General features: G+C 51.2%; 5 protein-coding genes across 5 annotated transcripts; 2 read left to right on the top strand and 3 right to left on the bottom strand.

Annotated features, from left to right (window-relative positions):
* Positions 1-144: 144 nt before the first annotated feature.
* On the top strand, positions 145-1,555 carry Triagg1_2521 (uncharacterized protein; the record flags this gene model as incomplete). Its single annotated transcript, XM_062896712.1, has 3 exons — positions 145-246; positions 311-519; positions 586-1,555. 3 exons carry the CDS (start codon positions 145-147, stop codon positions 1,553-1,555), a joined length of 1,281 nt encoding a protein of 426 aa, XP_062758733.1.
* Positions 1,556-6,943: 5,388 nt separating this feature from the next.
* Positions 6,944-9,612, bottom strand: Triagg1_2520 (uncharacterized protein; the record flags this gene model as incomplete). The annotated part of the gene is made up of 4 exons (XM_062896711.1): positions 6,944-8,435; positions 8,530-8,715; positions 9,202-9,275; positions 9,493-9,612. 4 exons carry the CDS (start codon positions 9,610-9,612, stop codon positions 6,944-6,946), a joined length of 1,872 nt encoding a protein of 623 aa, XP_062758732.1.
* Positions 9,613-13,085: 3,473 nt separating this feature from the next.
* Positions 13,086-13,616, bottom strand: Triagg1_2519 (uncharacterized protein; the record flags this gene model as incomplete). The annotated part of the gene is made up of 1 exon (XM_062896710.1): positions 13,086-13,616. The coding sequence occupies one exon, from the start codon at positions 13,614-13,616 to the stop codon at positions 13,086-13,088; it is 531 nt and encodes a 176-aa protein (XP_062758731.1).
* A 5,040-nt stretch (positions 13,617-18,656) lies between these two features.
* Positions 18,657-20,161, top strand: Triagg1_2518 (uncharacterized protein; the record flags this gene model as incomplete). The annotated part of the gene is made up of 2 exons (XM_062896708.1): positions 18,657-18,741; positions 18,849-20,161. The coding sequence occupies 2 exons, from the start codon at positions 18,657-18,659 to the stop codon at positions 20,159-20,161; spliced, it is 1,398 nt and encodes a 465-aa protein (XP_062758730.1).
* A 218-nt stretch (positions 20,162-20,379) lies between these two features.
* Positions 20,380-25,864, bottom strand: Triagg1_2517 (uncharacterized protein; the record flags this gene model as incomplete). Its single annotated transcript, XM_062896707.1, has 15 exons — positions 20,380-20,614; positions 20,688-21,068; positions 21,136-21,841; positions 21,904-21,968; positions 22,031-22,081; positions 22,135-22,206; positions 22,262-22,382; positions 22,460-22,816; positions 22,878-23,040; positions 23,105-23,278; positions 23,332-24,071; positions 24,156-24,372; positions 24,457-24,833; positions 25,038-25,527; positions 25,640-25,864. 15 exons carry the CDS (start codon positions 25,862-25,864, stop codon positions 20,380-20,382), a joined length of 4,374 nt encoding a protein of 1,457 aa, XP_062758729.1.
* Between the last annotated feature and the right edge of the window lie 618 nt (positions 25,865-26,482).

The following is a 26,482-nucleotide window of genomic DNA, read 5'->3' as shown; positions in this document are numbered from 1 at the left end:
GCCAAGGAGAGCTCAGCTGCCCACAGCCGACCTCACTCAGGATGCGGCTGCCATCCAGCTGTCAGCAAAACCAAGACGGCATACATTGCTCTGGGAAGCAACCTCGGAGATCGCATATCCGAAATCGAAAAGGCGTGCAATGAGATGAGTCGACGGGGCATTCGGGTTAAGCGGACCAGTAGTCTATGGGAAACAGAGCCCATGTATGTGACGGACCAAGACCGCTTTATCAATGGTGCCTGCGAGGTAGGCAATTCGTGACTCTGTTGTCATTTCGTGGAAGCGTGCTTACGGTGCATGCATCTCACAGGTTGAGACCGAGTTGGAGCCTCTAGGACTGCTGGATGAACTGCAAGCCATTGAGCGTGATATGGGCCGCAAGAAGCTGATTGACAAAGGCCCACGGAATATTGACCTGGATATCTTGCTCTATGGTGATGAAAAGGTGCAGAATGAAAGGCTCAGCGTGCCTCATATCGGCATACCGGAGCGTGAGTTTGTCTTGAGGCCTCTAGCAGAGTAAGTTGTCTTATTTAAGTTCTCTTTGGGAAGGATTTTCACTGACCGATTCAATTTTCTCATCAGATTAATCCCGTCAAAACCGCTCTACGCATCGCAACCGTGGAAACTCGTCCAGGATTATCTGAATGATCTCACCCCTGGCGAGCCCCTGTCCTCCATCACTCCGCTGTCATCAACGTTGGCACCGCTGACGCCTCTCGTGCGTGACAGAAAGACCAGCGTCATGGGAATCCTGAACATGACCCCTGATTCTTTCTCTGATGGTGGTCGGAATAACTTGGAAAGCCTGTCGAATACTGTCATTGAACTAGTTCGCAATGGAGCCTCAATCATTGATGTCGGTGGACAGTCGACGGCTCCTGGCCGCCCCGAGGTGTCTGCAGAAGAAGAAGCCTCTCGTGTTGTGCCTGCAATCGAGCTCATCCGCTCTATACCGGAAACTCGTCACGTTGCCATCAGTGTCGACACCTATCGCGCAGCCGTGGCTGAAAAGGCCATTGCCAGTGGAGCGGACATCATCAACGACGTCTCTGCGGGTGCTCTAGACGCTGATATGCTCCCGACCGTGGGTAGACTTGGCAAGACTATATGCCTGATGCACATGCGAGGAAACCCTCAGACGATGACGAAGCTCGCTTCCTATCCAGATGGGCTGGTGCCAACCGTTGCGACTGAACTTGTGTCGCGGGTAGCCGCAGCCGAGGCAGCAGGCATCCGAAGGTGGCGGATCATCTTGGATCCAGGAATCGGGTTCGCCAAGACGGGTGCTCAAAATTTAGAATTGCTACGCAGTCTCGAGGAGCTCAGGGCGTGGCCTGGCTTACAGGGTTTGCCATGGCTTGTTGGAACGAGCCGGAAGAGCTTCATCGGCAAGGTGACGGGGGTGGAAGAGGCATCGCAGAGGGTTTGGGGCACGGCCGCAACGGTGGCAGCAGCAGTTCAAGGGGGAGCGGATGTGATACGCGTTCACGATGTTCGGGAGATGTCCCTGGTGACAACCATGTCAGATGCCATCTGGAGGGCTCGAGACTGAAAGACTCATCCAACTGATTATGAGACAGCGAGTTTCCATCATCCCCTGTGGCATTACGCTACTTTCTCGACTTGACCTTTCTCTCTCCACCCCCCTTTTCCCCCTTCTATCTTCCAATTACTCTCTCATCACGCCATCCGCCTCTGTCATCCTCTCCCTATTTATTCCCCTACTACAGCTTCAGATAAGGAGGAGAAGTTGGATTGATCAGACGGAGATAACGCAAGAAGAAGAGGAAACAACCGGTGGAACACGTCTTCAAGTCTGGGCAGCGGCACGTTGGGCAATATGCTCAAGCCCTTCCAAAATAGGAATATCTTGCACATCTCCCACAGACATATTAGCATAAACTGCCTGACCTTTTTTTTTGAAAATGGGAAAAATTACTAGGCCTTCTTCACCGGCCGGCGCTATGTTGGGTCCGCGTCTTTTTCGGACACTTTTTTTTTCTTCTCTTTTTGAATCGTATCGTATTCTTGGATGCCCCCCTTGATCCCTGACTTGTGTAACAATAACAAGGCCCTTGGAAGGCCCTTTCGATGCACCGTCGATCACCGGTGTACGCCCTCCCCAGCTTGTACCACTCCAAGTACGGGGCTGATTAGCTGGACATGGGCTGTTCGGACGTGCTTTCGGGCTGTGACCCAGCATCACTTAGATTTGATCCTCGTGTTGGGCCGGAATTGTATGCCGGTGACACTCGATTTCTGCACGAAACGCCTGCAACTGGTTCTCTCTCTCTTTCATTGTGTATGGAAAGGCCAACGGTGTTACACATGGCACCATCCAGTAACGACAACAAACGACGACTTTCTAACGTGGCGTACAAGATTTGGTTTGAATAACGACAGTCGAAAAAAACACCCCCATGAGGCAACATGGCGTTCAACTAGGGTCATCTATGGACAACAACTACCACAAGGCTCTTTTTGCAAAAAAGACCAAAAACGAAGGCGGGCCGAGAACCGAACAGGACACACAAGCAAGTGAGAGGATTCGGGCACGAGTTTACTGGATAGAGCAAGGAGACGAATCTCGGACATGTGCGGAAATCCCGAGATTTGCTTACTCGGCACTCCCTCTCCCTGCTTCTTCTTCTTCTTCTTCTTCATGCACCGTCGTCCGTATCGTATCATTCTCAATGGGTACCGCCACACACACCCCCTCCTGTTTTTAATATCTCCGGGGAGCAAATGCTGTGAAACTTGGAAAAAAAAAAAACCATGGCAGCGCAACAGGCAGAGAGGACGCCGGTAGGGCTGATCCCATCGAAGAGATTTGCGTCGCAGCCGCCGCCGAGGAAGATTTCACGGCCTAGAACATGAGATTGAAAGGATGTAAGCCGTGCTTGTCGGCCGCACAACCCACGGCTCATCGGCGCTTGGCGGTGCGGAATTGAAACAGCACGTCTTAAGGCCGACAGACTCTGTTGTGCTCGTACTTTTTGCTGAGAGCGCTGTAAAAATAAACACTCGCCATGGCCTCTCTCTCTCTCTCTCCCATCCTTTCAAGTCTTAATTGCATAACATCATACGATATGACGACGGCTACTTGCGGGCGATAAAATGTGAGACAAAGTCGTTGACGGTTGATTTTTAAAAAAAGTGTAAGAAATACGCAAGGCCTTTCTTTTTTCGACGGTTCGGTTTGTCGTGTCATTGCGGTCGTAGTTGGCCCGTCCTCCGAGTCTCTGATCCTCCCGGATCCTCTGAACCAAAAATCCCCCCAGATGGGCCTCGGACACCCCGGTTTGACGACGAACCCATGGGATGGTACTTTACACGGGCTCCATCATGGGTCCCGCCCAGAACAGACCTGCGTATGTGTGTACATGTAGGTGTGTGTAAGTGTGTGTGTAAGTGCGAGAGTGTGTTTGCATTGTCTGGGCGTGCGTCGACATCTTGTTGTTTCCTCCCCGAGAATCACCAACAACCTTCTCACGGCTTGGAAAGCCACTGTTGTTTTTGTTCTCTGTTGTCGTTGTTGTCTCTCTTACGGAGGGCGTGCCGGTCATGACATCGACATTGACATGGATACCGGCACGCCAAACACCGAGGGCGTGGGGGTTCAACTCCAAGAACCTGGATTTCGTAAAAGGTAGGGGGCGTGCGGCAAGGGAGAGCAAGATGTACATCTCGGTTCGAGCCATATGCCACTCGGTACTTTGCGTGAGAAGGTTTCCCTCGCCTCCATTCCCTTCATCGACAAGCAAACCACAGTGTAAAGAATCAGAATCTCTATTTCATACATGTATACCTCATACTTGGTATAGGTAGTTCCTAAGCATGAATATCTTTTGGTAACACCGATGGCGGGAGAAACCCGCAACAGCTCGCATCGGTAATCGGGAGAGCTAAACAGATGTTACGCCAAACACTCGATGCTATCTCGACAAGCACAACAGAAGCTCCATGCTCAAACACCGCATATAACACGCTCCAAGCCCAACTCCTTGTCCCGAGCCCTTATTTTAGCAAACCACCTGCCGTAGCGTCCGTCTGTGCTCTCTTTCCTCTGTTGCCACAATCTGGCCAGCGTTCACCAGGTTCACCCGGACGTCAAGATGGGACGGACCGGCCGGGTTATGGGTCCCAGGGGACGGGAAATGCTGTGTAGCGCCGTTCAAAACAGGCCCCGTGTTACTCGAGTTCATCCCGAATCACGACCCAGTTCTGTGCTTCACACGGCGCGCTTGGCAATGCTCTGCTCTGAGGACCTCATTGTACACTGTCTCTTCATATCAATGGTGAAAACGTCTGTTAGATGGTGTTTTCTTTCTCGTTGCAAGATGAGCCGAGCACCGATGTATCTCTCCAATGTGACGTCGTCTCGTAAATAAAATGGGATAATTTCCTCATGCATGTTGGCCAATTTCCCATATGGCAAGCCACCACTCTTACTGAGCGGGTAATAATGAAGCCACTCGTTTCAACATGTGCTGTGCAAGACCAGATATGGCCATGTATGTTACAAACTCGTACCTGTAAGGGATTTTGGGCATCCAAGCAGCGTTTCCCGAAAAAGTTGCTCAGTCGGGTCCCAACATTGAAGTCTACGATACGATACAGCAAACATCAGACACCAATAACACCAGCACAACGTCCAAGCAAAAAAAAGAAGGAATGCCAGATATGCTTCCATGATTGCAGGGTTATTAAACTCGACTGGGGGCGTACAACTAGCTGGATAAGGCAAGGCGAAGTTGTGTTGTTCAGTCTTCCGCAACGCGGAAAAGGCAGAAGCGCTTTCATTGAAGCCAAGGTATCGCCGAGTGTCTCCGTTAATGAGACAACATCTTTCAAACAAAGGACAGGGTATGGAAAAGACGAGATGGCTGTTTGCCTTTTTTTTTTCAGCTGCAGAGCCTATACTGTGAGCGGCTAGTTAACTTGCTGTTCGATACAACAAACGCCAAGAGCATGCATGATCGGTGCCAGCAGGCTGAATCCTAGACCTAAAATCTTTCGATCCCTGCATTCAGCAAGACCATTATGTTACCGAGATGCCAATCCGTCTTGTATAAAAGTCTCCGAGTAGAAACCACCCCGTGGAGGCGATTGTCGTATGTGCCTAGAACCACAACGCCACTATCCAGTAGCAACTTGCTATTGGCAATGTTCTTTTCCAATAAGATGCAAATGCGTTATAATCATCTCCACAGAATGAAGTATATGCTCGGAATTTTACAGTATTTGACCCAGAACGGGTGGTCCATGTATCGACGACTTGAGCAAGGGTGTAGTAACATCAGCCTGTCGAGAAATACAGCACAGTTCGGGGAGCCCCCGTCTCCGATAGAATACGGAAACAACATCATACGTGTAGACAATCTCACGGATCCGAGAAGTACGAGTAACATTCCGGGAGGCCCTCAATATATCGTTCTCTGCGCCAGCGTCGTCACAGTGCATCCGCTAGGACTCACAAAGCCTGCGGCTCTTTGGCCGTCGCTCGCTTGCGGCTTCGGCTGATGGACAGGCGGCAGACGCCATACTTTAGACTCGCATCGATAGCGTGTCAATTTGATGAGAATCAAAAAACTAGCCACGGCCAGAGCCTCGCGCTTAGTTGTTCTAGGCTGAAGCTGCATGCTTGCATTGACTACAAGTCCATCAAATTATACTCCCACCCTCTGTCTACTGTACTTTCGTTGGCCCGTAGGAGTGCTCAATAGAACACTGAGAGCGCCATTCTCGATAAACATGAAGCAAAGAGCAGAAAAGAGAGACAAGAAACAACTATTGTGGTAAGATTCGGGTCAGCTGTAATGATACCCCTTCAAGAGGGGTAAAATCGCAATATTGTGGTCCAGCCCCTGAATGATCATCCGCCAAGCACATTGAAAGATTGTAATTGTGTTGCATTTCATAAAATAAAGTAAGACCCTGTGAACGAGCAATGCGAGATAATAAAAGAGAAGCGCATACCGGTCATTGTGGCACCAAAAGTATATGGAGTCTTTGCTCGGCCAATGCGAAACCCTGGCCGCATCATGCATGCCCCCCCCCCCCATTGTCTGATTTCGTTTTGTCCCAGCGCCACGCATACAGACCCCGGTACCCGGTGTGACGAAAGAATGCAGGATCTTACAGGAAACGGAGACCTCGGCTAGCATGCAAAAGGCCTCTCTGATAGTGGGAGTGACAGTGTCCCGAATGACGAACGAAGCTCAACAGCCGACGGAAGAGAAACAATACATCCAGTCGAGTAATAAGTATCAGCATGAAAATAATAAGAAGAAAAAAAGTCAGCACAAAGCAGAGCGAGAAAAGGGGGTAATAGCCAAAGAACCAATAAAAACAGGATAACCTTTCATTAACAAATTACATGAGCAAAAACAAATCCGTAAATAATAAGAAGAAGAAAGTCCAATCTCAAAGAAAGCACATCATAAAATCCAAATCCCGCATCATGGCCGTTTCCAGTCCTGCTGCTCCAAAAGCGTCGCCGCGGTGTATCCAGCTCATGAGGCCAACCTCGCGAGCTATCCAGCAGAGAGGGATTAAAGGATGACTCTATTTCCAAGCAAAAAAAATGATTTCTTTTCCCAACTGGCCGTAGCATTCATGTGTGTCCTGGAACGCCGCAGCTTGCTGCTATCGACATGAGCCCTGCGGCTTGACCAGTCACGTATAGTTCCAGTGAACTCCCCTTTGTCCCGTATTCCAAATCCATATCCGAAATTTATATCCCAAGTCAAATGTCGCTTTTTTTTTATCGCCTGATGTTTGGCTCTTCCATTGCGCAAGTTTCGCTCCCGTTTGCTCCCTGATACGAGATCCAATCTCTCACTCTCTTCATTTGGGGCGTCTTTTTTTTTTCTTCGTGAAAAAAACGAACCTGGAGCTACAACTCTGCTGTGGGCCTCTTAGCACGTAGTCCTATCCATCACAGAGTCAAACTTGTGGTGGGGGATGATAGGATGGTAGGGTAATAGCCCCCCGAAGTAGATTTGCCCTCAAACGGCCCAGGGTGGCGACGGTTCTCCGTCAACGGTGGGTGAAAGACGCGAGGAGTTACGTCGTACTCGCTTTTTACTTTGGTCTCGGTTGACGATTGCGATGACGAAGTCTCCTGGTCGTTGCGGGTGCCAAACATCTCCATGGGCCTTGAGTGAGAGTTGTCGTACATTGGCCCGGGAAAGTACAAGTATCCCTTGGTGTTTGCCATTACCTTGTCATCTTCAGAAGATATGGTCGCTTCAGAAGGAACGTCATGGCTTCTGGGCGTCCCATATACCGATCCCCTTGAGTCATAAGAAGTCCCATAGGAGCTGCTTCCTCCAAGGATACCAGGGTGAGACGAAAATTCCCCAATGCCCGTCAATGATCCGTATCCTCCCATTGTCCCAGATGAACCCCCAGGGCCACCACTGTGGCTTCGTCTCTTTTCGTTCTGGTAATGGCCGGGGGAGCGGCCACGGACAATCATCTTCTCCGACTTTCTAAACGCAATCTTGAAGTACTTGTCGCTAGACTGCGAGCCAAACGACGAGCCAAGATCTGCCCATAGCTCCACCATGAGATGGTAGTACTGCTGGGCAGCCCTCCGTTTGCCATTGTTCTGAGTGGCCTGCTTGAACTGGATACGCTCAAACGTATGCTCAGTCGCAGGCTGAACAGCTCCCTGTCCGCCGTAGCCATCTTGATACATTGCCCGAGCACCAGATGCGCTCGTGGCGTCGTTGTACATGCCGGGATGGTGCGACGGGACAGAGTTTTTGGGAGCCAGTAAAACCTTCTCAGGCTTGGATGTTGGTCCCTTGTCTCTCTTTGGCGTATGCTGGACTAGCTCAATGCTCTGTTGATCATTGTCCGCCACGACGGCAGATATCGACATGTATAGCCCATAGACTTGGTAGGCTTGGGTTGATCCTGGGGGGATGAAGTGAACTGCAGTATTGGGGTAGTGCGGGAGCAGCGAATAGGAGCAGGCGCAGGTCATGTAGTTGCGCCGATAGCAAGTCCATTCTCCCTCGGCAAGAAAGAAGCCCTTGTCAACTGTGCCCGTAATATCAATCTTGATTTGCGTCCCGTTCTCATATTGGAGGGAGCCGGCTGTCTGGACAGACATGAGCGGAGGCACGGCGGTTGCGGAAGGTCTGTTTTGAAACTGGCCAGCTTCCATCCTCCCGGCCGGAGTGACATAGGAGGTGAGTGGGCTTGGGGTTGGCGACAATGGCAGGCGGCGCAGAGGCACCCCCGGAAAGGACGGCGACCTGACAGGGTGCTGCTGGTGCTCCGAAGCCCTCCGAAACGAGGGCGTGGCAGGAGAGTAAAGGTCTCTGGTGCTTACTTGCCCTGTCAAATGCGGCAGTCCAGTGGTGCGGTGCTGCTGATGGTGAGCCTGCGCCATGCCAGTTGAGGGCGTGCTGTTGTAACTGCATCAGTGTTAAAAAAAAGAAGAACCAAAAAAAATTATACGTGCATATTCCGGCGCACTCTACCATTGCAACTTTGCTGGAGTAAACTTACTTGGAATTCACGCGAGGCCTGACATCCAAACCTGGGAATACTTGAGACACCGGCTGGTAAAAGGCAGTGTTATCTTGGGTGTATTGCGTCGTTCCCGCAAGTCCTGTAGGGTGGTAGAGATTCAGAAGCGCGGGGGGTTGCGAGGGCTCTATTGCTAGAGCCGACGTATTTGCTTCCTGGGTGTACCTAAGAGCTCTAGTTAGAGCCAGTAAATGCGGGAAGGGCTGGAAGAAAAGAAGAAAGAGGATGGAGAACAGGATGAAGAGGATGCTGTTTTTGTATACAATCGGAGGACAAAGATTCTCGGTCAAAGAGAAACGAGGGAAAGTATTTAAAAATAGAAAAAAAAAACGACGTAAGAGAGAGAAGGCCCATTCAAAGGCCAGATGGCTGAGTACAACCAAAGACAAAGAGGTTTGGTTATACCTGCCAGCATAGATGGTAACACAGAGCCAATGCATGAGTCCATGTAGCGGCCAGCGGCAGAGGACCTGGTACAAGTCCATGGGGCAACCTCCACTGTCAAGGCAGAAGCTTCTGGGCCTCATTACGGGTAGATTAAGTGAAGGCCAAAAAAAAAATTTCCGGATGGGCAGCAATACCCTGACCAGGCAGATGGGGTGTGCCAACGAGAAGACGATCAACAAAGTTGGTGTAACGGACAACACTTACCTCATATCGCCCGGCTGTGAGTGTATATCGAGATAGTCAAGCTCCGCGCAAGATGGTGGCGAAGAGTCGTAATCCTAGAAGAGCAAAAGGCATTAGCATCAGAGTCCAGCATGAATATATACATATATTTGTGTGTTGAGGTACGATGCGGGATCAAGGTCAGGCTTTGAAGCTGTTTCTGAATGTTATGCTGTATTCCAATCAGCCACAAGCAAAGCATCCTTGACAATAGCTATTGCGTAGGGCCCTAAGGAGATTAGAGACAATACATTAGTAGGCTGCTCTTGGCACTCGAGACAAGATTGGATTTGACCGCAGGGGGTGCGCGTTGGTAACACAGTTCTGAGGCGCCAGGTACAGCATGGGTACATTGAGATACTTCTCAGCCTCGGGGTAGTACCCAGAAGCCATGCAATGGCTGTAAAGGGCACATCGGAAGAAGGACGCCAGGCAGTGCTGGGGGGGTGGGTGGGTGGGTGGGCTGGGGCTGGTTACACAAAAGCCAGTCTCGAGAGGGAGGGGGCGTCTGCATCTGGCCTATGTCGTGTGCATATGGTGCCGAAATCGCCCACGGCAAGATCTTGCTACAAGTGAGAGCAGATATCGAGGACGAGCGAAAGGCGGCGCGGCCAATGTGCGAAGAGACAATGATTCTGAAAGTGCAATATATGACAAAAGAACCTCATATCCATGAGAACGTACCTCATTGTGAAACAAACTGCTACCTTGGCTCACATACGCTGAGGATAGCACGCCCATTTCAGTTGCCATCTCAAGAATAACAAGCCGCTTACTGCTAAACTTCAAGATTGCAAGTTTGCCACAGCGATTTGTTGTTCATTGATTGACAAAGAAAAGGAGAGGGGGAAGAAGGGCGAGAGAACGGAATACCTTCTGCTGCTGAGAATGCATACGTTAAAATCTCCGGCGATAAAGGATGGCCGTGGCCAAGATCAAAATTAGGCTGAGAAGGCTGTAGGAATCTGAAAGCCGTAGGTGAGGCGCAACTGGATCAGCGGTAGCCTGATCTCTTCAAAGCCGTTGCCGCCAAGTAGAAGTGGGTATGAAATCGGGTCGTCGATGGGATAATTTATTCTCGATCCTTCATGTATGTCGTCGGGAAGCCTCAGGTTCTCGATCCTTCGGCTTATATCTGTCTCGATTATGGATCCATCAGCTTTCTAATGTCGTCACAGGAGGAGAATGGGCATCGACATTATCAGAGTCTAAAAGTTTCGATAGAGACTCTCAAACTCAAAGTATCGGAGTCTCTCACCTGCTGTAAGTGTAGTATAGAAGTCGAAAAGAGGTAGAAAAGGGAGTTGTGTAAAGGACAACTCGAAAGAGAACTGCTATGCTGATTAGCTTCTTTGCTCCTAAGCCGTGCTGTTTGACTCTCTTCCGTCTCATAGCTCAATGCATTTAGAGAAAGGGTAACGCCGGTTGAGAGACAAGAAATGGTTTGTCCTTTGAGTGGGTGTTATGCTGTGCGCCGCAAGACTAGTGATTAAGATGGTTGTGTTGCCGGTAGAAGAAATGAAAATAGAAAGGAAAGGACTCACCCCCAACAGGGTTTCCCAGTTCTGTACGCGGAATGAGTGTATTGAGCTCGTAGCTCACGTTGTGGAAGAGTAGATGGACTCTTTTCCGTGTCGAATGTATAGTATGGAAAGTGACAAGAACGGTGCAGGTTTGCTGAAGGACTGTGAATGACGATGATGGCAGAGATCACAATATCAGATTTAGTTGAGATGGACTTGGCTACAAGTGAATCCGGTATGTGTGAGAAGTAAACTTGGTATGAGCAGTGGAAGAAGGCCATGAGATGAAGGGAAAGAAGGAGTGAAGGAGAGAGAGTCATCGAGGCTTATAAGCAAAGATCGGAAAGGCTCGAAAGAGAGTCCGAGGTGGTTAGGCTGTGGAGCTCAGCGCAGATGTCTATCGTGTGGCTGCTGAGACAAGCAGGGTCGAAAGGACTCAACCCGGAATGGTGGGGAGGAAACTCGAGGCACGTACTTTCCCCCTCCCTCTCCCCTCAATGCGTATAGTATATCAAAATATTAAATTGGCTCGGTCGAGGCAGATCGTGGATGTACAGGCTGTGTGGATCATGATAATGCATATAACTGGCTCTCATAAGAGGCATGCCGTTGAAGGAGCTCACCGGCAGAGTGAAGCTAAAGGGTTTCCCAGTTACAGGAGGAAGCAAGAAGCCGCAGGAGTCGGAGGGTGATGTTTAAGCAGTTGCAAGCACCTCGCGACGCCAGCCAAACAGAGACTCCGAATGTCGCCGCGGAACCGGGGAAGCGACCCGCTCCTACTACAGCGAGCATAACTTGGCCATCAACCTCATTTGCGGTCAGGTCATTGAGGAATGGGTTGCGTGCTACACAATCCCGGAAATCCAAGCAGCTCGCTTCCATGGCCTGAGAATAGATGGCTGGCCTTGATTAGCAGGACTAAAGATACCCTCCAGCTGGCCGCTATTGCGTCAAGGGTCGTCAAAGTTTGTTTTCTTGCCTCAATTCACCTGGGATAACCGCCTGCTGAGCTGTTCGCGCACACCCCTCCCCCCTTCCGAGGAACTAGGCATGCAAGCATCCAGACGCCATGTCTCCGCCTCCAATGTGCTATTGCGCGGGCCTCTCGTCGAGCAGGAGATCCTTGACCGGGTCGTTGCCAAGAAAGGCACGGGTAGGTGCATGCGATTGTTGAAAGAGGAGAACCAGATCAACGTGTAGCCAGTTAGATGCAGAGTACAAGCCAAGCTCAAGATGCAACAATGCCCCCACGATACGATACGGCTCTAGGTGAGCGCATCTTCTCTCAGTAAAGATACTACAGCCGTGGCGCACGGCGAGTTCTTGGATGATTAGGACTGTTTAATTAAGTCATTGTCCCTTTATTCGTATTGTGCCACGTAGCGTAGTCGAGTGGCCCACCAGCCTACGAAGCGGCAGAAGAACAAAGAGTCTTGCGTCTCAAAGCAACGTGGCTTTGAGCCTGAGCTTGCGTCTCGACTTGAGCAGATGTGCCTGGTTTGTCACTAAGAGGTATCACAGCTTGCGTAGCCATGGTTGTCAAGATAACGTTGTCGACGCGCGAGTCTTGGACGCCCAAGTTTTATCTCTCCTCCGGCTTAATGGGCAAGCTGTTAGCCCCCCCGGTAGGCGTCACATAATCTGACACACTTTGGAGGCAAAGCAAGAAGAAGAAGAAGAAGAGCCGTGATGGCGATGTCAACGAATCGCAGTTGTTGGCTTGTAAATCGTGACCGGCTACAAACTCGACAAGAGTGCCCAGCTTGCCCTTGAAGCGTCTGTTTTTAGTACGCTCGAGGGCAACGGATTGATAATAGGAGCCAATGGCGAGACCATCTACCCGAGCAAGGTGGATTTTTGCCGTCTCTGATCAGCCGATCCGAGAACGGAGGAATAGATGGAGAGGCAAGCAAGGCCCTGGGCCGTAGTCCAGGGAGCTCTCCAATGGGGATGTTTAGGGGGCCACGCAGGCACTATTTGTCTGTGTAACTTTTCAGTCGACCAGGGCAGCAACGCTCTTGGAACAAGCCACCGCGTCCTGTACACATCATCAAGTCCCTGGAGGGGCGTTAGAGCACAGGCGGTGCGCTTGGTTGAGAAGAGAAGGCCCCACGATGCCGCAATGTTCGGCCTGTAAGAGCAAACAATGAACGAAGCGTCGAAATTGCCAAGGAGGAGGAGGCGTTTAGAGCCAGGTCGGATCGGCCCGTTGCTGAGAATTCACGCCGGTTTACAAGAACAAGCTGTTTTTGACGAGGTAATTGGCCAAATAGGCTTGCCAGAAGAGTAGATGGAATCAAATGCCTTGATGGTAGTGCCCAGCAGGGTTTCCAACCCCCAGTGCTATGACAGGGCAGCCAAACCGAGGCAGGTAACGAAGAAAGAGATCAGATAGATCTCTGTACGAGGTGACAAATCGCAACTGTGATTCCGCATTTCCAATCCCGATACGAACAGGAGGAGCCAGCCCTGAGCATGGAAGATGAATTGGACAGCTTGTGTGCCATGAGTTTCAAGAACGAGGCAATAGGTAGGGCCAGAGAATGTTTTGCATTCTTCGTGCCACCGCTTTGGCCGTCCAAAGTCCAAAGTAGCAACGGCACGGCGTGACACGGGAATTGGGGGCCGCTGAGCTTGAGCATTGTCGCCAGTCGGGTGAGGCGATGGCTGCCTCTGCTCCTTGCATCTGCGTCTGCTTGATGCTGTTGCCGTTGCCGTTGCTGTTGCTGCTGCTGCTGCTGCTGCTGCTGCTGTCGCTGTCGCTGCATCGCAGGCTAGAGGAGGCCCAACACGAGCGAGTCGGCGTGGGCCAAATCCAATCCCAGGTCCCCCTTGTCTTTGCAGTTTTCGTCCGTCCCCATCCTCGTCGGCCATCCGAAGAGACCCAGCTAGGGTCAGGTCAGGTCAGGTCAAGTCAGGCCAGGACCAGGACCAGGACCAGGACCAGGACCAGGAAAAGCCAGCAAGGCCGCAATGGGATTTGCGAGGGTCGTCAGGCCTCAGCTGTCGAGGACGTTTGTCTCACGCTCGGACTTAGGGGCGGCTGAGTGATGCTGCCGCAACGACTGCTTGCATCCTCGACACGCTGATTCGCCCACTGCCTGACGAATGTCTCCATCACGGCCAGAGTGCCGTATCGTGCTTGCAACCGGTGAGCAGGGGGGCGATGCGAGAGCCAGCAATGACTCGGAGCGCGCCCCAAGTACCCGGGAAGCGGTCTTGGGTTGTCTGTTGGGTCAGGTTGTTTTGCAGACGGGACGGGAAGCTTAGGTAGGAGAAGTCCAAGGCTGTCTGGTGTCCTGACCGGCTGGAGTGGAGGGTACATGTACGAGTACGTGTACCGGACAGGTACCTATTGGCCTTGGGTCGTTGCGTCCTGGCCACTCATTGGCCGCTGCGCGTTTGCCCAGTTGCTCTTCTGAGTAATTCCAGGCCACGGGTCTCCATACCTGAGCCGCAAGCCTTCCGCCATATGGGCCCTTGCCGCCTGTAGGTCTCCCTGTAATGCTCCTGGCAACGGGGCCGGATCCTCTTGGTTAGGGGTTGCTAGCGCCTCTGGGGGGCTTGTTTGCAGCACCTACGGGGCCTACAGGGTTCCAAGGTCGGATCACAGGGGGTTAGCATCTGGAGAAGAGGGGCGGTTCGTTGATCATCAAATGGCAATCGCCAGTTCACCGAGATTGGCCGGCACCTGGGTGGTACCAGATGATAATCAATGCGTGCGGCCAGCTACACCGCGACGCCATTGATCGGTGATGGAGCTGGAGGTACCACATCCGCACTCTGTTCTCTCCATCATGTATCGGGTGGTACTGTCCATTACAGGTACCTCAGCAAGGTCCGGCACCTCTACCCAGGTACATGTAGATGTGTACCAACTCACCTCCACCTGCAAATGTGCTACACCAGAACCAACCAAGATAATCCCAAACATGGCACGGCTCATCCGCCCGTGGATTGAAGCGATTGAGCTCTAATCTCGGACTTGATACGACCACGCGATGCTTGCATCCATGCTCAATCCACGCCCCCTGAATGGGGCGTCGGTCGAGTCGAACTTCGCCCGAGGCCTCTGCAAGCAGGCAATTGGAAGATGGACAGCTTCACGCCCTGATGCCCGCCCAGTCACCTCACCCAACGCGACCTCATCAGAGGAGGGAAGCTAGCAATGCCATCACCCATACCTCATACTCCCGTGGTCGTACACGCAAACTCGTCGGCCGACGCTATCAACGTTGCTCGCCCAGCCTGTGACACCGATCAGATTCATGGCCAGTGCTGCTCTGATGACCGCAAGTGAGACACTTTGTCGTATCACCTTGGTTCCAACATTTGTGCCACCAACCAGTTTCCTTCTCTCCAGTCACTCGGATACGCTCCGGACTACGCACAATGGTGTGTATCAGAGACAAGCTGACACACACTCCTACGTTGATTTGGCCTCGGCCTCTTTCTGTCTCTACCCTCTGCCACTGCCTCCTTTTTGCTCCGTTCTTCGGCTTCGAGTGCAGGCCAATCTCGAGCTGCATTTGGTATCTTCAAGTCGAGTCGAGTCGAGTCGAGTCGAGTCAAGGCTAGCCAAGGGAGGCATCTCTCCGACAGTCCGCAGTCAGTAAAGGGTTCATGTGATGGAGGGTTGCTGCTTCAAGGCCATATGTTCGGCCATGTCCCAAAACCAACGTCTGTCTGCCTCGCTCTTGAAACTGACGCAATGCCTCAGCGCTCGATGCTCATGTCGGCTGCTACGTCAGCACCAATATAGATCGGGGGTGCTGTCTTCGCCGCTATCCCTCCCTTCCGGCTACGCACATGATATGAAGCATCCCCCTAAAAACGATGTGGCCAAGGCCGGCAACGTGTTCTGAGGGCATAGGCTGCTACAGCTGACTTTCCCTCCCTTTCTGCACCCCCTCCCCCAAATGACCTTGTTTGACTGGTACTTTCGAGTTACTTATTTCACGGTTAGTGACCTGATGCCTCAAGGTTGAATTAAAGACCTACATGTTTAATGAATTTGAAAAATCAGATGCCATATTGCCTAGCAAGGCCTTGATGACAGCGGATCCCGTTGTTTGAGAGTACGAGTATCTGCTGTGAACAAGGATTTGCTTGTGAAGTTTTGTCTCCCATCTAGGCTACAGATGAGCGTTGGTTGATTGCCAGCCATTATGAACGAAGATTATGTTTTTCATATTCCAACTTGTCTCTATGATGGGAGATCACAACACTTTGTTGCTGAGAAAGAATTTCAAATGCAGCTATATGTCCTCAGCATTTTTTTTATTGAAATCTCTGGCAGTGCCTATTACTACTTATTGTTCGATTACTATTTTATCCCGCCAAGGAGAATAGCATTAAGTCGTTCTTGTCCTCAGATATGTTATGAAATTTCAACCTTTTATTCATGATACTGCTGTATTACAAACAACACCAAACTCCCGCATCAGCTACCATGGTACCTATCGTAAGTATACCCCGGTAACTGCTTATATCTTCTCCTCTTACTTCAGAGCAGTCGTTCCTTTATGATTGGCCGGAAGGAATCAGAATCCCGAGCTGCAGCGTCCTCGCTTCTTTTTTTCCCCCTTCTCTCTCTTTATCCATCCTTGGCGCAATTCCAGGCCGCTCTGCCTTCGTGGTATGTCGTACATCGCCATCATATATCCGCAAAATTGCCCCTTTCTTACATATACACCTAGGCAGAAGTTCAGCCAAGGCAACTTTGTTGACCAGTATCTTAGCTGCATGGACCAGTTTTTTTTTTTTTTAACCAGGAGGCATCGGGTATGTTGGTGGCAGCTCTGTATGGATGCGGATGCCCTAAAACAAGAGGCTCCATGTCCTTGAGAGCCACCTACATGTAGATATCACTCCCTACCTAGGTCTCGAAGGTTACGATCGGCTATGCCGACCCGTTTCTCCGTATATGCTGCCACATGGGATTTCTTTTGGTCATTCTCATATGCTGAAACGTCATTTGACGGTCGGGGCAATTCTAGAGCCCTTCACGTCACTCAGGCTCTTTAGCCATCTCCTGATTTTCACGCTTTCTCGCTTCGCGTTTCCACATCGGGCTACGTAGCCTCATGGTTCCACGTAGCCGATGAGGCAAGTATTACGATGACCACCATTCTATCCGGTAGCAATGGGGATAGCTGCTATTTACCGCGCCAGAGGCCCATGAGCATATGCCTCTCCTCTCTAGGTTTGCCCCCTACTCCACCCTACGGTGCTGGGCATCAGGAGCAGGGTGGTAACACACACGGGCAAAGTTCAATTACGTTCTTGACTTTTGACTAATGGCTAAACCGTACTTGTTGGATGTCCGGCAAGGAAATTCAAAAAGATCATGATGAGCAATGAGGCACCAGAGCGGTGGCTAAAGCTGCGGAGTAGAGAGGGGCCTACCAACTTGATTGTTATCAAGAAACATCGTCATGGAGACTCTCTAGATGGACGTTTCGACGGTTATCAATATGACATGGCCGGAATCATGTACATAGATACCCATTCTAACAGAAGCGGATTCAAATAAGGCGTCCAAGCATCTCACGCCACTTGAGCGGAAGGCATATGCTATCTCCGGGGCCCAAGCAACTCTGTAGCACTCACTCAGACATCCCAGTCTACGGAACGACGCGTAGGTGCGGCAGCAGTCCGTTGGACGGTTTGGGGGCTTAAATTGTTTCGAGAGAATCCATTATCCGATGAAGCTGAACCCACTGCAGGATCGGACAGTCTCAGATATCCTTTTGACGGCTTTCCGAAGTTAAAGGGCCGATGGAGTGCGTACATGTATATAGCGCCCGGCTGCGTATTTTACAGGTCTAGTGGAACACGGAACTTCACAATTGGCATAATCTGGTTGATTAATTCTACAGAGATGAAACGCAATCCGGGAGCGGTGCTGGTAAAAGCAGCCTATAATCTACATCGGATGGAAGAAATTGATAACCAGCTCAGAGCTGGCGGAGCCATAGGGAAGCCAAGACGCGCCGGTACATGCATCTACAATGCATACCCGCCTCCCTTGTTATCAAACCAATTTGTGCGGTTGCCACATAGCCAGATAGTGATTTTCCACTGAATACGAAGGCAACGTGCTCAGTTTTTGGATCTAAACTTGGCTGCGCCCAAGTGGAAAGAAAGTGGTAGGGCAGAGAATCAGAGATGGAGAGCTATTCTGGCTACCTGTATAATCCATTGATTGCAGCTCCAAACGAATTCTTGGACGAACAAGGCCACTCATCCTGGAAAATCCACGCGCGTTTCGTAAGGGCCCATCCCAGCTTCAGTCGACAGAAAAATCAACACATGGTAGTCCATGTCGTGGAAAGGTAATGGCCGAGTCAGTAAAAGTCACTTGGCTGTACGAGTACACCACCACGGCAAAATGGCAGGGGTAATGAGGCACGGCCCCAAAGATGACACAACCAACTGACGACGGATTTCTGTTGGACTTCTAGACCTGTGGTGGCGCATGCAGGCAGCCGGGCTTTTGCTTACATGTATGGAATTGGATCCCAGCAAACGGCCGGCTATGCCCGCTGAGGAGAAGGAGAATGAATTGCGACCCTCAGTATAAGACGACGGAGAGAGATGCTTAGGTACTGTTAGTTGTTAGTCTAGGATGGATAATAACTAATGGAGGTGGCGGAATGCATGGGATGGGGGTCCGTCTGGCCAAAGGATCGATTAAACCGGGCCTAGTGTCCGGCTTGTGGCTCCTCAATTTGCACGTTGCAAACATCCAATCCATGCCTGGTTGGAGGAGTCATCTGGGATGCCTGGAGTCGGAGTCATCGAAATCGTTGGTACCAAGTATATGAGCGGTTCGCAACTCGCGACTTGGTTCCTGCAAGCTTCCGGTAACACAGCGCACGTTTCTTTGTTCTTGTTCTTTGGCTCCCTGGCATGCCTAAGAAACGGCAGCATCTCAAGCCATTCAAGCCCGCCCCGACGGCCTCTCCGGCGCCCGGGTCTTCGTCCAACGCAGCTGGTGAGTGTGTCTCATCTCATCCCGAGCAGCTCGCCTTATTCCTTTGCCGGGTTCATGTTGTTGGCGGGATGGCTGATCTGACCCCAATCCATCGCTTTCCCGCACAGGCAAGACTCCCAGGAGCGTCAACGAGCTGCTGGCCAGCTTGCGGCACGCCTCTCTCGACTCGTCAGCTCCGCGGCAATTGCCCACCGTCACACCATCTGTGCCGCCGGCCCTCAGGCAGATACTGCAGATCCCAGACACTCCAACCCCCGCACCCAGACGGCAGCACAGGCAGAGGCTGGACAACAATGGCCGCCGCCTCCCAGCTGGGCCTCCTCCTCCGCGAAGCTGGGTCGCTACCAGCAGCGGTGCTACGCATCTCCGAGGCCAGGCGTCCGGCTCGTCGACCGTGAACCGGTGTGGCCTCGTCGATTCGACTTTGCCGGGCACGCATCTGCCAGCTCCGCGAAGTCTCATCAATCTCATTCTCAGGAAAATCGCTGCTGACTGGGAGCTTCACCGCGTGTTTAACCAGTATCATCTGAATTACATTCCTGCACATCTTAAGGCTGCGCTCATTCGATGGGTCGGCATTGCAAGCCCGGATGGTCTATCGGTTCAAGACCTTAGACTAATACTCCTCCCCTCTCCAGAATCTCTGGGCGAGGCAGAAGACGATGGCATCTCTGACTACCATACATCTGTCAATGCCGAGGTGAACTACTTGGATTTATCGGGCTCCTTAGGCCGTTCCCTAAGCCTCAAGGAAGTCTCCGAGCTTCTGTATCCGTCAAAGAAGCAGGAGGATTCCACTGAACCGCAAGAATCTTGGGACGAGAGCGAGACCACTCCAAGTCCTCCACGAGTACTGCTACCGAATCTCACGCATCTGTCACTCGCTCTCGACCCCCAATTGGCCTCGGAAGCATCGTGGAGACAGCTGCTGGCTCTGTCACCAAAGCTTACCACCATCACTCATTTGAGCCTTGCCTACTGGCCCGACCCATCTCTTACCCCGCGAGCTCGCCTCTCCACGGTCACTACACCGCAGGGCCAGAATATCGCATACGGAGGGACGAATTACTATTCTCACTCCATAGATCATGACTGGAGCGAGGCTCTGTTGGTGCTAAGGATGCTCAGCAGAAGCCTCTACGCACTCGAGTTTCTCGACCTCACGGGATGCGCACCGTGGTTCAAAGCCCTGATGTTGCATTCGGAACATGATTTCGTCGACTGGGTCGGATCGTGGGGGAAGGTTACGCTGCTTCGAATATACACCGGGTGGACCCCTGGAGAAGACGCTCTTCCGTCGGAGCGGATTGCTTACCGTGAGGCTGTAGACGTTGCTACTAATGTAGAGAGACATATCAGGGCTGCACGTGGAGGAAAGGGCAGGATCATTACGGTGGAAAGGAACAGGATAGATTATTGAACACAAGGTTGGAACACGACATGTATTAGATATAGACCTGGCGTATTCTTTTGCAAAATGATTAATATTCCCATCTCTACCAGGTTGAGCTAGTGAGGTTGCATTGCGCAGTTGATCAATAAAGTGCATTTCGAATGTTGAATGCAAGAACCCTAGCTTTTCGAGAATCTCGCTGCAGCAGTATTCTTCCTTTTCCCAAAGAAGCCGGCCACATCAATCTAGTTGGGTGCTCCGCGGTTATTTGCCTCCCACAGAGCCTTGAACTTGCCATGGCCAGCAGACTGAAGTAATTCTCGAGGCGGTCCAACTTCCACAACACGGCCTTTATCCATGACCACGACGCGGTCGAAATCTAGAATCGTTTCCAAATGATGGGCGATGGAGACGACAGTGTGGTTCTTGAAGTGCGTGTTGATGATTGTACGGACCATCTGCTCTGTTTCCTTGTCTAGGCTTCAATTTTTTTTGTTTCATTGGTTAGTCTCAGTTTTGATACAATTGTTTAGGTTGTGTGTGTCGATATTACCTGCTACTGGCCTCGTCCAAGAGAACAACTTTACCGCAATCCTTCTTCAGCACAGCTCTCGCGAGGAAAAAGAGTTGCTTTTGCCCATGGCTCAGCATATCCTCCTCAAAAGTCGCGTCGAGGCCGCCGCGAGAATCGATCACGGCCCATAGATCGACCGCATGCAGGGCTTCGACAATGGCGTCGTCGGTGTAGGAGGCTGACGGGTCAATGTTGTGACGTATGGTTCCGGGGAGAACGAACTGGTCCTGGGATACGGTAACGATGCGGGAGCGAATGTTTTCGCGAGGGATGGTGCTGAGGAGGACGGAATCGATGCTGAGAGTGCCAGAAGATGGGTCGAGCAGGCGGAGGATGGCTAACAAGAGCGAGGATTTACCGCTATAAAGGTAGACACGTTAGGTCCAGCTGTAAAAGGAGTTTTGAAGATCAAAAGAGTGAAACACACCTTCCTGTACGCCCAACAATGGCAGTCTTGTCCCCTGGCTTCAGGTCTAGCGTAACGCCATCAAGAGCTTTGATGCCATCGCTCTCGTCATACGATGCCTCAAGAGCCTGTATGACAACATGTCCTTTGTCTGGCCAATTAGCAGGCACCTCTTGATCTTCTCCCGGAAGACTCTCGTCTGGGGTCTCTTCGGCAAATTGCTTGATGCGAGCAACGGCCCCGATAGAAGTCTCAATCGAGGTCCAAAACTGGATGAGCATATTCAGCGTTTCGCTCATGGTGATGAGTTGGACCAGCGACACGCCAGTGAGCCCAACGGAAACTGATCCGCGAAGCTTGACGGAAAACCCGACAATGAGGAGAGCGAGCGCCGTGGTGGTCAGATCGAGGACGAGGACGAGCCATCGCTGGACCATGATGAGAAGATAGAAGGGCTTCTGAGATGAGTCGACGAGTTGGTGATTCTTCAAGATGGCCTGGTTTTGCCATCCAAACGCTCGGATCGTGGAAATTCCAGAGAGCGTTTCCATGAATTGCGTGTAAACCGGTGCCTTCTCCTCAAGGTCAAGGAGACGAAGCTGTCGCGACGTGCGAAGGTAGCCGCGCTGGAGGAAGTAATACAAGGCGGCGAGAAAGGGGAAGCTGATGGCTACGTAGTAGGATGAAGCCGCGAGAAGACCTGCTCTAGCAAGGACCCCGAAGAAGCCTGTTTATATGCTCTGATTAGTGGTTTGAATAATGGATAATACAATACGGTGCTCTACTAACTCGCTATTGTTACCACAAGTGCGAGTGGGAGGTTATTGTCAAGAATGCCAATGTCTTGAGAGAATCTAAGATGCACATGTTAAGCGACCGAGGCTTGTGGGAATGGCAGGAGTTGGTACTTCTTTACCTTGTGGTAATCGAGCCCAAGTCGGTCGTTGTAAAGAGTGACAGTGGTGCACTGGGAATGGTAAGTTTGAGATCGGTCATTTACAGTAAAAACATGGGATATACCTAACAACGGCTAAGAGGAGTCTATGATGAAGTGACACTCCCGATTTTGCCGCGACAACGACGAGAACGAACCTATTTGTGTCAGCTTTTAGGATTCATCAAATCATTCTTCTTATTTATAACTAACCATATAAGCAAGGCAAACCAGAAAACGCCGATTATTTGCAAAGCAGAGAAGACTCCAAGATACAATCCCGTTCGGGTGTGTCCTTGACTGTTCGTGTCTGTCCAGAACTTGAGCCAAACAGCTAGACAGTTTATTAGGTACAAGTCAGATGAGAAAAAAAGCAGTGTGTAGCATCTTTGACTTGGATTCTCAACTTACTTGGAAAGCTCTGGAGGAAAGCCCAGACGATCTCGAGAGAGAGCAGGATTATGATGAAGATTGATCCAATGCTACCGAAATAGTACTTGTAGACAGTTGAATCTCCGAGCTGTCTACGTTTATCATCTTTCATCTCTACTTGTTTGGCCTTGTATTCCACTTTTGGTGCAGCAGCTTCGGCTCTGGATTCTGAAATAGCCTCATCTTGAACTTCAGGATGGGGGGCCATGGCTCGCTCGGCGGCCAAATTCTGAACATATCCATCTGAAGCTAAGAGCTGAGAAAAGGACCCTTGTTCTATTATCTTGCTCTCTCGACCTAGTGCGATTATTAGATCGGCCGATGCAAGGAATTCGACTTGACCAACGCGTTAGCAGGTATTAGCAAAACGTGTTTGGGGCAAGAATCTCGAGCCTACCAGTTTGTGTAGCCAATACAACAGTTGTTCCCCATCTTCTAAATAGTCCCGTAGAAGAAAACAAGTTTCTAAAAATGCGCTGCGAGGTAGCGTTATCCAGTCCGCTGAATATGTCGTCAAACAAGGCGATACGGGGTCGAGAGTACACAGCCCTGGCCAGCGCCTGGAGGTGAATTTGAGACTTGGTCGTTCCCGTGCTTGTATATAAGAATAGACGATGGACTCACCACTCGCTGCTTTTGGCCACCACTGAGGGCGAGCCCTTTGCTGCCAACACTGGTAAAATCTCCCTGGGGAAGTTGCCTAAAGTCTTCTTCAAGTTCACACGCCTTGATCGTCTGGTCGTATAGGTCCTGGTCGAAGTGGGAGTACGCTGTTATGTTGTCCCTAATAGATTGATTCTAAGAACGGTCAGACATCAGGCTCTTCAAAGTTGACGATGTTCACCGCTTACCAGGATCCAAGGAGTCTGTTCGCACCAAGAAAGACGGCTGCTAGCTAGAAAGACCTTTCCTTTGCAATATGGCACCTCTCCCAAGAGTCCTTTGAGCAAAGTTGTCTTACCAGATGCCACGGGGCCAATTAGAAGTGCAAACTGGCCACGGGTGAGAGAGAAGCTGGTATTATTCAAGACCTGTCGATCTGACGTCCAGGCAAACGTAGCATCCTCAACCTCAACGGCAGTGGCTGTGAGGCTCGACAAAGATGCGCGAGAGGTGCGAGACCTTGGAGTCTGGAGCTCAATCAAACCAGCTTCTTCCCCAGTGTGGACAGTCGTTGAATCCATCCCATTGGCCGTATCCACAGTCCTGTACTCGTCCCGAGTAGAGCTGGCCAGAAACTTTTGGATTCGGTCAAACGCGCCAAAAGCAGCACTCATATCCAGCACCACTTCGAAAATCCAAAACAGAGGCTGCGCAAGCAACGTAATCAGCGAAAGCGCGGCAAACATGCGTGTAGCATCGAGCACTTGTCCCGTCGCCGCCGTAATGCCCTGGAACATGGCGAAAGCCAGAACCGGAGAGAGAAGCAGCGGCACTTGGGCCACCGAAGATGTCACTGCTCCCACCACTCGGAAGGGCTTGGAGGCGGTGATTTCTTGGACGCGAAGAGCAGCAATGGTGTCGGAAAGGTGTTTGGAGAGACCAGACATTTTGATGCTCTTGATGTGACCAATCATGGCAGAAGTTATACCTGTATAAGTGAGCTTTTGTGCACGAAAATGCCACATGGGAATGGGATGAATTCAAAATATTGTTCGGTATCTTTGGGACTTACCAACTCGCTTCTGAGTCTTTTCAAGCCAACCAACCTGATATTTTTGCGCAAGTGGCGAGACAAACATGGTCGCCCCCAGCGAAAGAACAGAGACGATTATGGGCCCTGCTGCCGCATACCCAATCTGCTTGCTTAAAAGCCAGGTCGCAATTGCAATCTGAAAGACATTGGCCCAGAATTCGTGAATCTGCCTCATAGCACGGCCAATGACGTCGACCTTTTACAGCAGTAAAAACGTGAACATGTCAGTTATCCTCCCAAAAGACATTGGGTGGTAGGTAGCAAGCGGATTTCGACTTACATCAGAAGACATGAGAGTCAAGGCGGCAGAATCGTCGACCGCAACGATGCTCACCTCGGTGACCTTGGAAAATATAGCCGACACAAGGACTCCTCGGAGCATCGTCACACAGCGGCCGTTTTGATGCCAGTACAGCGCCTGCGTGGCCGCGATGCCCAGGTACACGAGTCCGTAAGCTCCAATGAGCCCGTAGCCAACGTTGACCGATTGCGCCTCATCGTTGAGAAAGCCGAGAAAGCGGGTCAAGACCAGAGGCTGGCAAATGGTAAAGGCAAGGAGAAACAACCGCGGGACAATAACAGAGATGATGGCAGAGCGAAGAGTGACGATACAGCAGAAGATGAGGCGATGCTTGTTCGTCTGCGTCGAGGGAGATGCTGGACATGAACCGGTTTCGCCATGTTAGTAAACGACGGACTCCGACAGGGTGCAGCTCCAGCGAGCTTCTACGGTTTTTAATTTACGTTTTAAGGTTTGTATTGTATTTTGTTTACGACTATCTAATGGGGGGGGTTTGAAGGAGGGGAAACACCAACCTTTTCGCCAATGCCACCAAAACCTCTCGTTCAGCCCTGACGCACTCATCTTCTCGTCGAGCGGGAACAAGTCGGCCGGCCGAAGCAGGCGCCGGAAGCCGGTCCGGAGAAGCGGAGCAACCCACGCAAACACGGCCCGGCTATACAGGCCGGATGTCTCCTCCGGGGCGAGAGTGTGCCGGCCAACAACGTGGCCCGACTTTTCTCTCGCCTCAAGCACGAGCAGCGCCGTCTTGACACCAAACGAAGCCGTGAGAACAGCCCGGATGGCAGCGACGGTGGAGAGGGAGAGCCACACGGTTCGTAAAACAGCAGCGTCGAGCAGCAGAGACACGAGCAAGAAGACATTGAGCAGCGACGAGGGACCAAGGGATCTGCCATGTTCAAAATACGAGAGGGCACAGGACATGAGGCTAGAGGCAAAGGAGACACAGGCAGCAGCAACAGAGACACTGCTCAGACGCGCAGGCCCATCATGGGTTGCCCAGAGGGCGATGAGGACGAGCTGAAGAGCTGCGAGACAACCTACAACAGACTGTGATTCAAACGAGGGGCGCAGACGCGTGTTTTGTTAATTCTCAAGCTCTCGGCACGTCGATCAAGGAAGACCGCCGAAAGGGCGGATACAGGTAGATCAGATGACTTACCAATTTGATCACGCGGGATACGTGGTCGACGACTTTGATTGGCGACTTGCGTAGCTGGATGAGTCGCAGAGGCGCCGCGAGGACAAGCAGCGACGCGGGAACAAGGACAAAGATGGACTGCTCAAAGACGAGAGTGAAGTCGAACCCATCGCGACACGCCGCGTCGACAACGGGGCCGAACGCTGCATCCGCAGTGGGAGCGCAGAGGGGAGCTGATATATTCATGATATGCAGAACCAATTAGATAGGATGATGAGTAGTAGTGGGAGGAAGCCGCTGAAGTTGAAGAGAGAAGAGGGAAGAGAATGAATGAGGATAAGGAGAACGGGGTGAATTATGTATGGGTGAGCGGTTAGGCCCTAAGGGGGGCCGAAGGATTCGCTGAGGTGGCTAATACTGCATTATGCATCACTTGGGTCCAGCTCTACTCCGCATTGGGTGTAGAAGCAGGCCTTTTGTTGAACCTGCCATTTCGAGCGATGGCTTCAATGTCTAGATGAGATCTCATATGGGAAAGCTATACTCCATGTACTTATACTACTCGCATGCAATAGCCATGTATGGATGTAAGTTAAGCATGCTGCATCGTGGGATAAGAAGCTTTGTTAGAGCTGATGCAAGAATACCTGTATGTGCATGTACCTACCGATAGCAAGGTCAGTGCAGGATACCTACAGTGGGTATTATAACTGGCTGTTAACTGTCTTTAATACAGTGCATCCATGCACTTCCAAACAGCCACCTCCTGGCAATGCGATTGACTCTCCAAGGAATCTCTATATCGGTGCAGTCACCGTTACGCAGGGCCACGTCCAGCCTTTGTTGCAAGCCCCAAGAAGCTCC

The sequence above is a fragment of the Trichoderma aggressivum genome (assembly GCF_033847375.1).
Source record: "Trichoderma aggressivum f. europaeum strain CBS 100526 chromosome Unknown scaffold_006, whole genome shotgun sequence".
Classification (NCBI taxonomy): domain Eukaryota; kingdom Fungi; phylum Ascomycota; class Sordariomycetes; order Hypocreales; family Hypocreaceae; genus Trichoderma; species Trichoderma aggressivum.
Note: the sequence above shows the minus strand (reverse complement) of the source record. Positions and strands in the feature narration are given on the sequence as shown.